General features: G+C 35.8%; 1 protein-coding gene across 5 annotated transcripts; it reads right to left on the bottom strand.

Moving 5' to 3' along the window:
- Positions 1–4,395: 4,395 nt before the first annotated feature.
- LOC132603641 (uncharacterized) lies at positions 4,396–16,472 on the bottom strand. 5 transcript variants are annotated; one of them, XM_060316781.1, is made up of 2 exons: positions 16,312–16,472; positions 4,396–5,018 (listed from the first exon to the last, which is right to left on the bottom strand). In XM_060316781.1, the coding sequence occupies exon 2, from the start codon at positions 5,011–5,013 to the stop codon at positions 4,612–4,614; it is 402 nt and encodes a 133-aa protein (XP_060172764.1). In that variant the 5' UTR covers positions 5,014–5,018; positions 16,312–16,472; the 3' UTR covers positions 4,396–4,611. The 5 variants fall into 5 exon arrangements, with proteins under 5 accessions (XP_060172764.1, XP_060172762.1, XP_060172766.1 ...); XM_060316779.1 differs by having other exon boundaries at positions 4,396–5,038; positions 16,312–16,455; XM_060316783.1 differs by lacking the exon at positions 16,312–16,472 and adding an exon at positions 16,033–16,154.
- Between the last annotated feature and the right edge of the window lie 2,181 nt (positions 16,473–18,653).

Genomic DNA, 18,653 nt, shown 5'->3' with positions numbered 1-18,653 from the left:
CTGATAACGTGTTATAAAATAAAGAATATAAAATAAATACACCAGAGAGAAGTATATAGGGAGAAACTAATTGTGTATATAAATTCTTCAAATGACCACTATTATAAGAGAAATATATGCTTGATGGCCAAGCCATTTAAGGAAACTTGGTGGCCACGTTACTTGGTCTCCAAGTTCCTTCTTGGCCAAGTCCTTGTGGACATCCACCAATAAATGTTTACAACATAACATACATTTTACATATTAAATATAAATATATAAAAAATATAGTATATATTATACTCTTTTCATTTACTTTTACTTATCCAATATATTAAAAATAGATTCTCACTTTTACTTGTCACTTTTAGCATATCAAGAGAAGACAATTTTTTTTCCTGTTTTACCCTTTGTATTAAATATTATAATGCTCACTTCAAATCATTTTTCAAATCTAATAAAAATATGCATCAATTAATATGGATACATTGGTAAATTATGCTCTTCATTTATTATTTCTTAATAGGTGTGCATAGTCAAAAGTGAATAAGTAAAAGTGAACAGAGAAAGTACATAATATACATATTATATATATATAGCCGGTGTATAGGTTTTGTATATTTTGACCTGTTGTTAATTTTGGTTGATGGGCCAAAAAAACCCCTTTTCCTTTTATCATATGATTATTAGCAGAGACAGAGTTAGGGGGTTAAAGTGATTCATCTAAATTTTCTTCTCAAAAAATCATACTATATACTCCCTCCGTCCCAATTTATATGAGGATTGACTTATTTGGGGAGCCAAACAATTTTTATTTTGAGTATGATTCCTCCAACTCTTTTAATATATTGTGAATTATTAATTATGCAAACCTATAGTACTTTTTATGTAGTTTTCAAATATGTAAATTTTATTATAAAATACTCGAAAAATCTATATTTGAAATTGAGTCAAAGAAAAAATTGTTTGACTCCTCAAATTTAAAACCCTCATGAATATATACACACTGTTGAATTTCCTTAATGCAATCTATTACCGGAAGGTTGAAAATGTTAAATTGGATATTTCTTGACCACAAAGAATGATAAGATTAATAATATCATAATACTATGAATTGAAGTGTAATCATTTGACCACTAAATTATTGGAGTAATAAGTAAACATAAGCGACATAGATAGTACACACACGTCTAGACGCGGAATCTTTGTATTCCCTGAGATTGCGTGAGGGAAAGGAAGTTTGACGCATTGAAAAAGAAGTGAACATATATGGCAGTCTTACTTTCTGTTTGAGTTTACTTGCTTTGTCTCGTTGGTTATTAGTTTCTTTACATTAATGGTACCTCTACTTTCCCTAAAATACTATTCCTACCCCCTAGACTATTAAAATGTCACAACCGCGTTTATACTATTAACTGAAAAGGCTCAAATATGCCATCGAACTATTGAAAATATTAAATTCTAAATTAAATTTAAACCCGACCTATAAATTTGTGCTGGTTTAATTAAAACGTGGACCTCTAATTGGAGCTCAAGTGTCATATCTGGTACACTAAAACCGTCATTAATGAAAAATGGCATGGATGAGCCATTTTGGTAACGGCGATGACATAAATGAACCAAACTATTGACGAGTGGCATAAATGATCCATTTGCGATAGTTCAATGGTATATTTGAGCCTTTTCCGCTGTAGTTTCACTCGCTGTATCAGTTACTCCCTTTGTTCCAATTTATGTGGCACAATTTGAATTTTGAGCTAGAGTCAAACTTTTTAATTTTATTCGTAAATTCGGAATAAAATCTTTAAGTTTTTTAAAATGAGATTTACATATTTGGAAACTACATAAATAAGGCGCAATAATTGACAATTCAAAAGCTATATGAAAAAATTGTGATAAAAGAAAATCTTAATTGACTCTCGAAATCCAAACAATGCCACATAAATTTGGATGGAGGGAGCTTTCAATATGTTCACGAACATATGCGGTCTAGAGTACAACAAATGAGTTCAGCAAACATAGTAACTTTTGTCCGGAGTACAATAAAAACTAAGTATTTGACTATAAAATTAGTAATTTTTTGTGATATTTACTTGAGGTAGCTGGCATAAGAATTCATAAATTTCAAATATTAAATCTGCATCTATTTAGAAATTATCAGTTTGTATTTCTTTCTTATAAAAAATTATTTATAATAGGACCTGGTAATGTAAGTTAATTATACTTATGAGTTATGCCTAATTTTAGGGATATGTATGTGTAGTTTCTTTGCTTTACACTTGGATTTCTTTCTTTTTTGGTTTCTCTTTCTTTGCCGGCAGGCCTATCTTTTTTGTTCTCTTTCCCATTAGACTTTCTTTGCCCTTTTCTTCCTTTCTCTCTCTTATATTTTCTTAATAACAAAGGCTATAATTAAAATATGTATATATCAAGACATGCATGACATGATCCAATCTTTCCTCAATGGTACTGTCCCTAGATATGCAATTAATTTAACTTATCGAATGATTTGTTTTGCGAAGTGCAAATATACCAGGTCCACCGGCTACAGCGAATGAAATATTTTACTCCATTTTATATTAAGATGGTACTATTATAATTTAGTGAATTTGATAATTTTTTGTTTCCATTTGGTATTATGTACCCGCTTTTAGACCTGGCTTCTTCGATTTCTCACCGGAACACTTTACTTTGGGGGTTAAAATCTAGTACTTGAATCCAAAACCTCTAATTAACAATGAAAAGATACTTATCAGTTATCATCCTATCACAACCTTTGATGATTATGAATTTGATATTCAATACATATATATATATATATATATATATATATATATATATAAAGGCAAAGGGTCAAATATACCCCTCTACTTTAGTTTATTGGTTAAATTTATCCTCCGTTAGTCAAAGTTTACAAATATACCCCTCCGTTAGCCAAAATACACAAATATGCCCCTCAGTGGATGGGAAATCCCAAATCAATTAAAATTACTCATTTAACTTAAAAAAAACCCATGCCCATCACTTTGGCCCGACCCGACCCCTAAAATTATTTCCCCCAACCCTATTACACGTCACTGTACAAGGGTTGGCAAAAACTTGAGAGTAGAACCTCCCTGTCTGTGTAACTTAGGAGCTAATTACAGACAAGAGCTACTGGAAACACCGTTTAATTTATCCATTTACATCTAAAATAAAGATTAGGAACTCATACATTAATTTTCATTTCCATGATAACGAATTACATATTACAAAACTGCTCAAGAATGAAAAACTTATAAAACTGTACACAAGAATCAAGTGAGGAAGCAACATATAGAAATCAAAGTACACAACTCTCGCTCAAATATCGGGCTTTGTGTTTTGAGTTTTGACTGAAGAGTTCTAAGGCGTAGAGTGGGCATGGTTTTTTTTTTTTTTTTTTTTTTTAAGTTAAATGGGTAATTTTAATTGATTTGGGATTTTCCATCCACTGAGGGGTATATTTGTGTACTTTGGCTAACAGAGGGGTATATTTGTAAACTTTGGCTAACGGAGGGTAAATTTAACCAATAAACTAAAGTAGAGGGGGTATATTTGACCCTTTGCCCAAAAAAAAAATACCAAGTTGTCCAGTAGCGGTATTAATTATATCCGTTGCTAATAAAATTCTTGAATATGGACGTCCACTGTGTAAACAATAATGTGCTTCTCATTTGAAGAGCACAACCTATTGAACTAAGTGATTTTTCTGATAAGCTCAAACAATATCTTATGGAATCTATCAAGTGGTCACAATTTACTCTTTGACACTGAATATTATTGCTACTAAAACGATCTATCAACTTATTTTTATATTGTCAAAAATATCCAACACCTCCTCAAAAGTGAAAGAGAAAAGACGGAAGAACTTGTTGATAAAATGGAAATATATATGACACAGATCACAATCCTGAATAAATTGAAGTACTAACAATGTAGCCTAATTTTTCAGTTGAGATGTAAGATTCTTGGTACAACAAATAAACGGGGAGAAGAAGCAGCAGCAACAACACACCCAATAATCCCACAAGTGGGGTCTGAAAAAGGTAGATTGTACGCAAACCTTACCACTACCTTAGGAGATAGAGAGGTTGTTTCCGATAAACTCTCGGCTCAGGATAAAGCAATAACAAAGCAGGCAGGCAGAAGGTGAATTTAAAAACCAACATTACTTAAAAATTAAGACAGGCAAATCATATATATATCGGAGCTGTAATCTAGTAGCAGCGTAAGCGGTTAAGGTTTAAGACCACCGTCTCTTTTATCTTCTTGTTCATTTGCCCATCATATGTGTTAAACCATAGACTACCAATTTCATTACTCGGTATGCTCAGATATCTTCTTTTTTTTTGTCTGTTTTCATAAGATTATAGAAAGAAAAAACAAAACTGCCAGTTATCAAACTTCCTCGAATGACAAGGCAAATCCGGCTATTCGTGCCCATTGCTACGGTATAGATGAGCACGTAGGTTCCAAAATACAGAAAAATAAGAAAACAAGGCAACTGACAAGGAAATCTTTCGTCAATTCTGTAAAAAGTACATTATCCTAAAATCGAAATTCGCTGCCCATGCTTTCATTATTTTGTTGAAAGAGAAAGGATTACATTGCCTACTCTTGCACTGCTTTTCTGGCAGCATCTTCTTCTGCTTTCATCTTCCTTTCCCACTTTCTCTTCCTATAATCAGCCAACATTTCCGGCATTTTTTGCATCAGTTCAGCAGTCTTAGCCCGTTTTTCTGCTGATATTCTGTCGCACTTGTGCCCTTTCTGCTTCGTTCTCATTTCCTTCCTCGCTGGATCGTATGGCCAATCTTGTCCAGCAAGAACAACTTCCTTGCGGAGCCGAGCTCGATGGCGAGCACTGATACCCAGAGGTTTCCAGGCCCCAAGCTCCCAGTAACCCCAAACTCCCTTTGATAGCTCATCCTTGTATTTTACCAACTTTTCTTGCCACGGATATTGATTTCCCACAACTGCTTTTGCTACAGACTTTACAGCTTTTCCAGCCATTGCTCCTGGAAACCAATACATAAAACTTTTCTTGTCATTATAAATCAAGAAGCTTCAGCTATCATATGAATATCATTAGAAAGTACCAACGCATATTGAAACGAGATGTATGGAAATTAGGCAGCTATCAGGCTACAAGAGAAAGGTCCAAGGGTATTACATGATTGTAAGTGGATGCCGCAGCATAGAGTGAATGAAAATAAAATAAGATTTTGAAACTGAACACAAGATCCTATCACAGGATGAGCCTCTGAACCAACCGCCAAAATTACGACCATGCACACCTCCTTCGTACACCTCCATTTCACATTAAGGCAGGACTTGGATCTAGTATGATTTCAAAAACTATTCGCTAATGATCACTGATACAGGAGACAAACTGTGGGAAATAACTTAACTGGAAAATGCTTGGTCCTTATTCAGCAACATAGTATCAGAACCAATTTGAGGAATCTATAAAATAGTGTAATCGAAATTAATAGGTATCTGTGTCCATTTACAATCATTGGTATCGGAAGCGCAAACTCTACCTATTTGGCTCTTAAACTGTTAACTACCCCTTTACAAATCCCTAAACGAATAGCCTTCTAAAAGTTAAACTGACCGAACAAGAACCTAAGCTTAAACCTCATATTACTTTTAAACTAGCCCTTTAACAATGTGGATGAATGGAACTATTTCTCATACAACTAACAGATAATAACGCAGCACAGCAATAAAGTACAGCACGATAACAACTTAGAATATAAGGGATGCTGCAGGTTTTATCATGCCAGAAGATTGGTTATCCTTATTATCCATCTTTCTCGTACAGTGATAGTTTAATTACTAGACAAAGTCAAAGATGATAACAGGCTACCTCCAACCTTACCCCAGTCACGTGAATATATAATCTACTTTTATCATACATAAGGTACCAATGTTTTGTGTTATACTATACTATTATAATGCTGTAATGCCACATAAATTGGGATGAGGGAGTAATATCTAGCCTCCACAGTTAAAATTATATTGGCAAACAGCAGCTGTATTTATATTTTTTGGGTGAAATGAGAATGTTTTATTCATAACAGCACTACGAAATCTGGACGTCTATTGTGGCAAAAGTGAGAGAACAAAAGTAAATCCATGTTGAGAGCTGTAGGGATTCTAGGAGCTCTATAATAGATTCAGCTTATTAACAAGATCATTCTGCACCAAAAGTAAAACAAAAGAAACGTTGTTAGACTTTATTGTTCTCAAAGAACCTCCAGTTCCTCTCTTTCTATGTAACATCTAGCATTTGAAAAGACCAAAATTTCAGGGGCATTCATGTAGGACCTATCAACTATGAGGATGCTTGTCTATCTACACTAATCTGGCAGGGATATGAGTTAGCAGAAATTTGTACGACGGATGAAATCAAGAGTTAGAATTTTCGTCTAAGAGCAAGTTATTATATTTTTATGCTAACAGAAAAGCCTTTGCAGTTATCAAAGCAACTATGTACTAAGTTGCTCGGACTCGGGTGCGGGTATCCGATACAGTATCCGAGTGTCAGATTTCGCAAAATCTAAATTTTAAGATTCGGGGGTGCGGATCCAAGTATAGATACGGGTGCGGGGATTCGGCTACGAAAATTCAAAATTATAAAAAGTAGAGCTATAAATGTTGAGAGATATTCTATGAAAAACTTTACATGTATATTGTAGAATTCCATTCTTTCATAATATTGAAGGTATGTCATTTCCCTTCTCTTAAATATGTTTTATCTTCAATTTTGAGAAATCAAAATCTCAATTTTCCCCCAAATTTGTCGATAGACTCGGGTCAAAGTATCCAAACTTGGTTGACCGTATCCGGTTCCCGACCCGTGTCGAGACAGGATCGGCACCAAAAACGGAGTCCGCGCAACTTAGACTATGCCTCAGACTACATGAATCCTCACTAACCATGTTACTCCATTTTAACTCATCACATGCCAATATTATGAAAATAAAATTAAGTAATAGAAGTTTCCAATATATACAGTAACAGAACATCCCTGCGACAACCCCCAGCTTTCCCTTTTCCACAGAAAAAAAAAGGAAACTGTGAACTGATAAAACGGGTTGGATTGAAGGGTTCAGGGTGGGTAACAATACAGATATTTCAGTCACAGTGTCTCATCTACTTTATGCAGATGATACCCTGACGTTTTGTGGAACAAAGTAATCACAAGTACAGTACCTCAACTTGACATTGCTCCTTTTTGAAGCCATCTCAGGTTTACACATAAACATGCTAAAAGTAAGATCCACCCAGTGAATGAGGTCCCAAATATAGGAGAATTAGCTAACATTCTGGGTTGTGGCATGGGCTCCTTTCCAGCAAAATACCGAGGTCTTCCTTTAGGTGCAAAGTTCAAAAGTACAACAACAACATCATACTCAAGTGAAATCCCACAATGTGGGGTCTGGGGAGAGTAAACTGTACGCAGACCTTACCCCTATCTCGCAAGATAGGGAGGCTATTTCCGAAAGACCCTCGGCTCAAGAGAAAACATGACGAGAAAAGGTCAGATAAGCACAAATAGCTCAAAGCAATATGAAAATGCAACTAACGAAAGTGAAAAAGCCCTGATAAAGCAGTTTGAGGAAAAAGAAGCAGTGGCTACCACAAGATAAACAAGATAGTCGAAGTACAAGAAACAACATACAGTAGCAAGAATCAAAGGACAATAAACTGTAGATCAAAACTACGACTATTAGTACGAAGGGATACGCGGGACAACCTACTAGCCTTCTACCCTAATTTGAGTCCTCCATAGCCTCCTATCTAAGGTCATGTCCTCGGTAAGCTGGAACTGCGTCATGTCCTGTCTAAGCACCTCTCCCCAATACTTCTTCGGCCTACCTCTACCTCTTCTGAAATCGTCCATAGCCAACCTCTCACACCTCCGCACTGGGACATCTGTGTCTCTCCTCTTCACATGCCCAAACCATCTCAGTCGCGCTTTCCGCATCTTGTCCTCCATCGATGTCACTCCCACCTTATCCCAGATATCTTCATTCCTAATCCTATCTCGCCTGGTGTGCCCACACATCCATCGCAGCATTCTCATTTCCGCAACTTTCATTTTTTGGACGTGAGAGTTCTTGACTGACCAACACTCCGCCCCGTACAACAAAGTCGATCTTACTACCACTTAGTAGAACTTGCCTTTAAGCTTTGGTGGCACCTTCTTATCACACAGCGCACTCCTGAAGCGAGCCTCCATTTCATCCACCCTACACCAATACGATGCATCTATATCCCCATTTCCTTGTATAATAGACCCAAGATACTTGAAACTTCCTTTCTTTTGGATGGCCTGGGTACCAAGCCTCACTTCCACGCCAGCCTCACGTGTCACGTCACTGAACTTGCACTCTATGTACTCTGTCTTGGTCCTACTCAACTTGAACCCGTTAAGACTCTAGAGTTTGTCTCCACACCTCCAGCTTAGCATTCACTCTGCTATGGATCTCGTCAATCAAGACTATGTCATCCGCAAATAACATGCACCATGACACCTCACCTTGAATTTTCCGCGTCAAATTATCCATCACCAAAGCAAATAAAAATAGGCTAAGAGCTGATCCCTGGTGCAACCCCCATCTCCACTGGAAAGTGCTCTGAGTCTCCTCCCACTGTCCTTACCCTGGTTTTGGCTCCCTCATACATGTCCTTGATCGCCCTCTAGCCTCCAAGCATCTCCATAAAACCTCTTGGCGCTTTGTCGTAAGCTTTTCCTAGGTCAATGAAAACCATGAGTACGTCTCTCTTCCTCTCCCTATACTGCTCCACCAATATCCTCACAAGATGAATGGCTTTTGTAGTCGAGCGCCCCGGCATGAATCCAAAATGGTTCTCTGAAATGGACATGCCTATCCTCACTCTCATCTCCACCACCCTCATAGTGTGACTTAATACCTCTATAGTTGTTGCAACTTTGAATGTCGCCCTTGTTCTTGTATAAAGGAACCATCGTACTCCACCTCCATTCCTTGGGCATCTTCACCATCTAAAAAATGACATTAAGCAACCCAGTCAGCCACTCCAAACCTACCCTGTCTGCACTCTTCCAAAACTCCCCCGGGATCTCGTCAGGCCCGGTCACTCTTCCTCTGCGCATTCTACAAACAACACCCTTGACCTCCTCTACCTTTATACTCCTACAATAACCAAAATCAAGACACCTCTCAGAGTACTCCAAATCTCCCAACACAATGTCTCTGTCACCTTCTTCATTCAAGAGTTTATGGAAGTATGACTGCCATCTTCGTCTAATGAGAGCATCCTCCACCAATACTTTGCCATTCAAGAGTATAGAAGTTTGGAATGGAGTTATTGAAATTATGGAGAAAAGATTGCCAACCTAGAAAATGCAATATCTTTGTATGGGAGGTAGATTGACATTAATCAACAGCGTACTAGATAGTATTCCTACCTACATGATATCACTCTTCCCAATGCCAAGCAAGGTGCTGAAGCACATAGACAAAATCAGAAGGTCATTCTTATGGAAAGGAAACTATGAAGGCCATAAGTTTCACCTAGTGAAGTGGCCAAGAGTGATCATGACAAAGAACCAAGGAAGTTTGGGTATTAGAGACTTGAAAAAGCATAACAAGAGTTTGCTTATGAAGTGGTGGTGAAGGTATGCTCAAGAACCAGCAAGCATCTGGAAAGAGGTGGTAACTGCCAAATACAGAAGGCAAGACAGATGGAGCGCCAAACAGAATAGACCTTCACAAGGAGTTGGCCCCTAGAAACATATTACAGCTTTAAAGATGAATTCTTTCAAGAGGTGTCCTTCAAGATTAGGAATGGCAACAATCTTAAGTTTTGGAAGGACAAAAGGATCAACAACCAACCTCTCAGAGCTTCCCACCCAAACCTATTCCAGAGAGGTTCAGAACCTGACTCGTCAGTTGCACAGAATAGAGCAGGGGAAATTTGGGATCCTCACTTCAGGAGAAACTTACAAGATTGGGAGCTAAATGAGATTATTGACCTTTTCAATGTACTTGAAGGTTTCCCAGTGCTACCTCAGCATTCAGATAGCTTAAAATGGGGCAGCTCTGGAAAAGTAGTATACCCTGTGAAGGATATAGGAAATTGTGCTCATTAAATGAAATGATAGACCATTGGCCATGGAAACTAATATGGAAGACTAAGCTGCCAATCAAAATCATTTGGTTCATATGGTCAGCCCTCAGAGATGCTATCTTAACTCAGGACAATCTTTGCAGGAAAAAAATTCAGCTGGTAAACAGGCGTTACACGTGTCAGAACAGTTTGGAGTCAGTTAAACACTTGTTTCTACACTGCTCAGTGGCCGCAGATCTTTGGAATATGTTCATCTCAGTTTCTGCAGTTAACTGGAGGCCACCCAACTATCAAAGAGGTAGTTGAAAGCTGGTGCCTAAAGGAAGTTGATAGCACATCAAGAAGACCTGGCAGATGATCCCAACCTGTATTTTTTGGTGTCTTTGGAGAGAGGAATCTCAGATGTTTTGATGGCATTTCAACTCCCAACAATAGACTGAAATCTTCTTGCCTCTTGAATCATTTTAGTTGGAGCAAGCTATCCCCTGTAAATGATGTTATTCCCCTTTTAGATTTTATCAGCTCCCTATCTATGGTTTAGAAACCATACTTTTGCTTCTGGTTAAACTCATAGGTTAGAGTGGAAATATTTGCATTTAGGAGTTTAACCAAGATCATTTGTGTACTTACTTTGCATCTCCTTGAAGCCTTTTTTATACAACACCTTATTTCATCCAAAAAAAAAAAAAAAAAGGTTAATTTAGTATATCATAAACTGTCCAAATTTAGGCCAAAAACGAAATGAAGGACAATGTTGTCCCATTTCGAATAGTTCAAGGCAAATTTGATCATTTTCCATTGTTTCAAATGTATCTTTTTTTCAGGTTTGAAGTTCAAATAAAACTTTTGTTAAATAATCACTTCTTCTTTCCAGCTGCTTGCAAGATTATGGGCGTGTTTGGCATGGAGAAAATGTTTTCTAATTTTCCCATAATTGGTTGGTCAAAATATTTTGGAAAACATTTTCTCCAGGAAAGCAAGTTCCTTATAAATGAGGAAAATGACTTCCCTAATGGAAGTAGGGAAAACAAGTTCCATGAGTGACTTCCCACTCCCCCATTCGCCACCGGCCCATCCCCGCCACCCCCGAACCCCGCTCCCGACTCCCGACTCCCCCCACCTCCATAGTGTTTTGCTAAATTGCAAATAAATGCTCTTGGGAAAATATTTTTTTTGCTTACATACCAAACACTAGAAAATAGTAAGAAACACACTTGTTTTCCAGAAAAACAGTTTCCACGGAACACATTTTTCTTCATACCAAACACACCCTATATGTGTACATTGGAGTGACTTGTTAACTGTTCGCTTGCCTTGCTACTCTAAAGCCTTAATAGCAATAGGGAAACTACAGAAAGAAAAAAGGGAATCCACACTGTTGGAAAAGTAATAGAAATGCATAGATAAAAAATAGAACAGAATCTTAAATAAGTTCAATGCATATAATCCCAACCAACACAGCTTACCAATTTCAAAGAATGTAAAGAAAATCAACAGCAAAGATAATACTCAGTCTGCTCTCTAGGAATTAATAATCTTTTTATGTTAAATATAATAGTACTAATTATTGGAGAAAGTTATTAGTATCAAGTTCTCCGAAGTAGGTTCATAAACTCAACAACCTCTGTCTACCTACCAGAAGCAGATCCAGGTTCCGGGTGTCCACTGGTCAACTTGATCAACTTTGAGCTTCCATTCCGGTTATTTATTTTTTCGATTTATAAAGTAGATTGATCGAACGAAAAAAATGTAATAATCATGACAACTTGGCGTAAAGCATAAAACTTGCAAAAATATTACTAAGATCATAAATATACATCATTCATTTACAATTGTCCTCAACGAGTTTTCATATTTTGAAAACCATCAATGATTATGTCATTACTCAGATTTATAAATACATCAGGCTCTATGTTACAAACTAAACAATCATTTAGATATGATTACCAATACTATTTCTCGCTTCATTATTTATCTGCTTCATGGATGACAATGCTCTTTCCACAATTGCGGTAGCAACATGTAAAATCAGAGTCAACTTCACAAGTAAATAAAGAAGAGAATAAGTCTCCACAAGATTTGCCTCAACAATACTTTTGCCAAATTACTAATTCCTCGCGAGTTGGAGAACTTGTGATTACCACCTCACATATGAATTATGAAAGTATCGAGTTGGTAACTCAGATCCAGAATCTATAATTCGTCAAACTCATGTGGATAACACCTCGCCAACGTCATTATTCTACCCTTATAAAAATTAGCAAAGGAAATAACTAGATCCAAGCTAGCCATACCAAGAAGCAAAATCACTACTCACTACATCAAAATCCCCAAAATCATTAGTCTTTCTCCTAAATAAGATGAGAACAATTGAAATCCATACTAGAACTTGGTCAGGAACAATGAAACTTCGTGACAAATTTATCCATCTCAGTTCAAAGAATTAGAACACTTTCATTTCCAACAAAATAAAAGTTCAATCCAAGCTTAGAAGCAAAATAAGGCCAAACGCTTAGAATAGTGTTAGGATTTTATAAGCAATTTCACACCGCAATTGAGGTATATATTGTTTTAACACTTAGAATAGTACTACTGTACGATTTTATATATGAAAACGTTTGCACCATCGCAATCTTTCCTCATTGATATTTCATATCTAGGATCAATCCAGGTTAAGGTCACTATGTAGAAGCTCTTAAGTCTTAGTGTGTGTTCGGTATGGAGGCCAATTTTCACATGTTCGGGAAATATTTTCTCTAGGAAAACAAGTTCCTTAAAACTGAGAAAAATAACTTCCCTGATGGAAGTAAGGAAAACGAGTATCACAAGTGGCATTCCACATTGATTGTCTCCTCCAAACCCTCAAATTCACCTTACCGTCTAGTATCTAGATTATATACAAATGCTTACCCAACATAAGCAAATAAGTAAGAAACCCACTTATTTTCTTGGAAAACATTTTGCTTTAAGTAAAATTTTCTTTAGGGTCCTCCCGCTAGTGATTATGGACTTTGTACAGGGGTGTAATAATTCGAATAGCAAAATAAATTATTATTTTTACGTAATATAATGAAATCTTCAAAATTGGTCATCTGCAATTCCATGAAAATAGAAAAATTAACAGTTATTTCAACTAAAAAAATTGAAATCACGAAATGGGTCATTTGCATTCAATATCCCATTAAGTAGAAAAATGCAAATCATTAATAACAACTCATATCCTATTAGCATAAGATATTTATTTAAACAAAGACTGAAAGAGCCACATAGACTTACAATGGAGAATGACAAACGGTTGAATCTTGAAATTTGTTGGACAATGGCCAAGTTACACGGGTTTTGTTCTGATGGGAAAGAAAACTTAGATGTTATTGTAAGTTTCTAAGAAAGTTTATATTTATCCCTTTACTTTCAAATATGGTTCATATCTACTCTGCTAGTGGGCTGTTGCCCGTGCTGTGCACGGGCCCAATAAACTTGTTAATCATTAATGCAAAGTTTTCAAAATTTACAACATAATTTAAGTTGTGTATTTATCAGAAATGTGCGACCGTTCGGGGTTATTTTTAGTCCAACTCAGCGTAAAAAAATATTCTATGGCTAGCACATCAAACACATTTATGGACATGAAGAGAAACCAATGCAAATTTGTTCAAATTCACAAGGCAAAACAATTTTACACAGAAAAATTAATCTAACTGTTCAATTTTGTTTAGTCTTCATTGAGGGTACAACTAACAGATGTTTTAAGGTTTACACAATCTTAACATAGAAAGATGCGAATCACTGATTCACAATGTCAACCAAGTAAAGTACAATAAGGATGGTCTAAACCTTATTCCCATTCATCATTTTTATGTGAAACCAAAGTAGAAACCTAGTGAATCTGTACAGAGAAAGAAAAACTCGGATTAGGTTTCTGAAATATCCCGAGTTTTCATATCAGAATCAAGAAGCAGATTGCTCCTCTCTATGTTGGTGTAAAAAGAATGCTGCTTCCCGTTTGTGGATTTGCAATCTGTTTAGAATCACTGTCAATCCAAGTGAATGGAACTGCCATATCAGTATAAATGTATGATGCTTTTCAGCTTGCAAGCACTCTACATGAATATGATCTGAACCAATCAATAACTTTGACAATTTCAGTACTTAACCGTGAGTAGTGCACTCAAGTTCGAAATGAATGTGTTGAACACATGACATTGTATTAAATCAATTAATCAATGCTATAAGAAATTAAGAATCATCAATTAAATTGAGGATTTGCATAAAATGTTTATGGGCATCACAACCTCCTCTTACAATGGCCCATCTATTGAAAAGAAATGAGGTATTATATGTTGAACAACTTGAATATGGAGAAGTAACATATCATGGAGAATTTTCTGTCAATATATCAAGATACTGGCTCGTTAGGGTTGGAACAGTCACTGTGCAATATAGATTCCCCTAGGCCAGCATTATTTTTCCAACCCCTAGGTCACGTGTCCGCAGCTTAGAGTTGTGACTGTACTTTGGGGAATTGGGGTTGTTTGATTTGACTCCCGTCACCTGTTATATTTGTGTTGTATTTGTAGGTCTGAGACGTGTGCTATGCTATTCCTTTTCTATCCGGCTTTGACACGTCATTCTCGCAAATACAGCTAACTAAATGTTTTCATATCTATCTCAAATTCCTCTTATGTTTTGGTGCTAAGCTTTTGTTTTTCTCCTGCACTGTTAATTTCTAACCAGTGAGTTTTGTTCTGCACTCTGCTTTTTTCTTCCATTTCTGCATATATGTGTTTCAAGCTCTTTGATAAATTTTTCAATAATATCTGATACCTCATAATTTCATAGGCAATTTAAGAATTTAGCCTAGAGCTCAAAATTTGGGATTTCGATACTGAATCGAAGTGCCATCTTAGAGTTGGACCAAACATATGAAAGTCTTCACTTCTTAGTACCATTTTTCCTTGGGTATTTGTTTTTTCCTATTGTTTTTGATATATATTACTTTGTATGTGAATGTCAATAAATTATATCTGCTTTCAAAGGAACAGACAACTTACGTCGCATCAAAATACAAATAGGTATTTGTGCTTTCACTTGTTTATGTTCGGAGTACGGAGAGGAGTTTGGACAGTAGCTGCGATGAACAAAGCTAAAAACTTGATAAAAATCAATTACCGGGAATATACAGAGGATAAGCCCACCAAAAAAAGAAACTCATTTACCTCCTGAAAAGGAATTACCTCATAAAGGAGAAAAACAGAAAACTAACAGAAGTATACAGAGAATTGGCGCAAAGGGAAAAATAGAATGTCCATAAAAATTATTACTATAAAATTCAACAGAAGGAGAAGAATGATATCCGGATTGGATAAACAAAGGGGAAAACAGAAAAAATAAAACTGAACATAAAATGAGCAGCCAGAAAACAGCCCGACAGATGAAGCAAAACGATAGAAGACGTTGAGACAATATCGAGATACGGAGAAAGAACACTTTAAAGGTGAGGCGTTCATCAGTTAGATATATATCAATCCAGTAGAGTTCCGTAAGAATGTGTCAAAGACGGGGAAAAAGAATAGCATGTGTCGAACAGTCGAAGCTATCTTTGGGCGGTCAAAATCAACAACTCAAGATGAACGATTACTTCACCACTGAAAAACAACAACTACTATGCTTCGACCCCAAGCAAGTTGGCGTGGCTATATGAATATTCACTACTAAGATCTATTAAAAAATTTCCTTTGTTGAATTAGGTAAAACCCAAACTAACTTTTCGTTGGGCATGTAAATTTCCATCTGTAATTCAAAACACAAACCAGGAACTTACTTGAGTCTAATAAGTCCCTGAACCACACACTCCATTCCCACTTCAATTTATTCTAATCCACGTGCAAAGAACTCTTTAGAACATACCTGTGAATTTCTAACATAGTCCACAAACAGTCTTAGTTTCTTTTGGACAATTTCGCGAACTCCTCTAATGCAAGTTCCAATGTAATATCTAAAATAACAACTCAAAATCCGTTGCTACCCACCTTGAAAAAGTTGGAAGTTGGACCAGATTAAATTTACCCAAAATTAAAATTAAAATGTAAGACTAAATCATGAAAAGAGCAAACAAATAGAAGCTTAAACCTAAATAACAGTGATAACAAAAAGAGGCAGAATAAACAACCAAAGGGGAAAACTTACCTATACAGAGAACGAGCGGCGACAGAGAAAAGTGAAAGAGACGTTGAGAGCTCCAGATGACGGCGTCAACACTGAGGAGGTAAAAAAGAATAAGGTTACAGCTCCCCTGAACGGCTGAAAACCACCCCAAATTACCAAACTAACCCAAGCTGCTCTCTTAGCGGCTTTTATAGATATATATATATAATAAATAAATAAAATAAAGTAGTAATGTTTTGAGTTTTCGAATGTATATACCCCTACCCTTATATTTTTTTAACAAAATTGCCTCTTTTTTTGTCAAGAGATCGGGATCCAATACTAAATTTAGAGTTGCTCGTTAAAAATCAATCCAAACTGATTAAATAAGCCAATTTTTTTTGGATTAAATTTGGTTTAGTTTTAAATTTTTTAAATCATACAATAGTAGTTTTGGTTATGGCTCTACTAAAAAAACCGAACCAAACAAAATTATATATACATAAATTAGATTGAATTACCATGAAATTCACGAAGTTTAAGGACGTCTTTTTCTTCCATAAGAATTATTCAATCTTTCTTGTGCCATTAGGAAGATAAAGTTACAAGAATCCTTAGCTTTTGGGTATTCTAGCTTACATAAAATATATCATAAAATACTACATAGTTAAATATATTTGACTTGTTTTGAGTATATTTTAACGAAAAGATATTACATTTACCTAATAAAAAGCTTGTCGCTTTATTTGTTTGTTTAATGTCAAGAAGTAATAGTAGAAAAAGAAGGAAAGAATATATATTTATATATGGTTAAAAACCGAATAACCGAACCAAAATCGATAACAACCAAACTGATAAATGCATATTATACATTTGGTTTCGTTTGGTTTTAATAATTAAAAAATTGACGAAATTGATGTTGTTTTAATTTTAACTCAAAACCAATCCAAACCAAACTGTGAACACCCCTAACCAAAATAGACATGCGAAGGCCAATATGTATTCTTAAAACATTCAATTCATTTGCCCATATTCATGACCCCAACACATCCCAAAGTTATACTCTCCCTTCCCTAATTTAATTCTCTTTTTCTAAAAAGCAAATTCACTAGGCGAGAGGTTAAGGGCTAGTTTTATAAATTTATATCGTAAAAGGGAAACACAAAGAAAAAAGTACAAGTAAAGGGGCTAGTGATGTGCCTCGTAATTTCGGCACATTTGATGCTTTTAACGGAGAGTTTTACTTATTTTCAAGCAATTTTATGTCGTTTTGATGTGGTTTTTATTATGTTCCAGGTATTTAGTGTCTGTATGGCGAAAGTTGGAGAATTACATGAAAAGATTGCAAAAAGAAGTGAAAAATGGCAAGTAACTGAACAGGCAAATTGACTGAACAAAAGACGGACCGCAAAACATTCTATGGGACGTCAAATGGACCGTAAACTGGTCACAGTATACCTGTCAACCAAAGGAAATTTCATAGAGCAAAAAGACAGCCCGCAGAATATTTGACAGACCGTGAAAACTACCGTCAATCAGTAACAGTGTTTAATTCAGCTAAGGGAAATCTTGCGGAGCATTTATACGGACCGTATAACATTTTACGGTCCGTCGAATAGGAAGTGCAGAAGTATTGAAGAAGGCAGTTTGACGGCTGAAGAGGACATTGAAGAAGGCAATTTGACGGCTGAAGAGGACATTGGACGGACCGTATAACTTTTGACAGTCCGTATACTAGTGCCAACAGGGCAGTTTTGTCATCTTAATTCCCACGATTTGGACCATTATAAATACGTATTGTAGGGTTTGTTTAGACTATTCTTGGTCAGATTTCAGTGCTATTCTCTTTGCATTCAATACTCTATTGTTTTTGGAGCTTTTTGGAGAACAAGACAAGACAATTGCAATTACTTTATTCTTATTCTAATCAATAGTAAGCATTATGACTTCTTTTACATTATGTTCTTTGTTCTTCAATATGAGTAGCTAAATTCATTACTAAGATTGTGAACCCAATGATGAGTGTTATATGATTGGGAATTGGGATTGACATATGCATAATGGGTTGTTAGAGTTTATTTGTTCTTTATTCTCTATTGTTAGTTAATGGTTGCAAACATTAACTTAAGCCATAAAACTTGAATTGTTTGGGAAAATAGGTTAGGGTTTGACAAGAACAAGTAACAAGAACTCGGGGTGTTAACCCTCGTTTAATAGATTCGCTCAAGGATAAAAGGAATTTACTTGGCATGATATTAACCATTCTTCATATATAAAAGAACTCTTTTATATTTGGGAAAATCATAAAGAGAAATAGTCCTTAACTATTGGGAAATATTTGGGATTCAATTAGAGGTTAATTGCATTCGTACAACAATCCATTA

Source organism: Lycium barbarum, chromosome 7, assembly GCF_019175385.1.
Source record: "Lycium barbarum isolate Lr01 chromosome 7, ASM1917538v2, whole genome shotgun sequence".
NCBI lineage: Eukaryota > Viridiplantae > Streptophyta > Magnoliopsida > Solanales > Solanaceae > Lycium > Lycium barbarum.
This window is presented reverse-complemented; position numbering and strand designations above follow the sequence as displayed.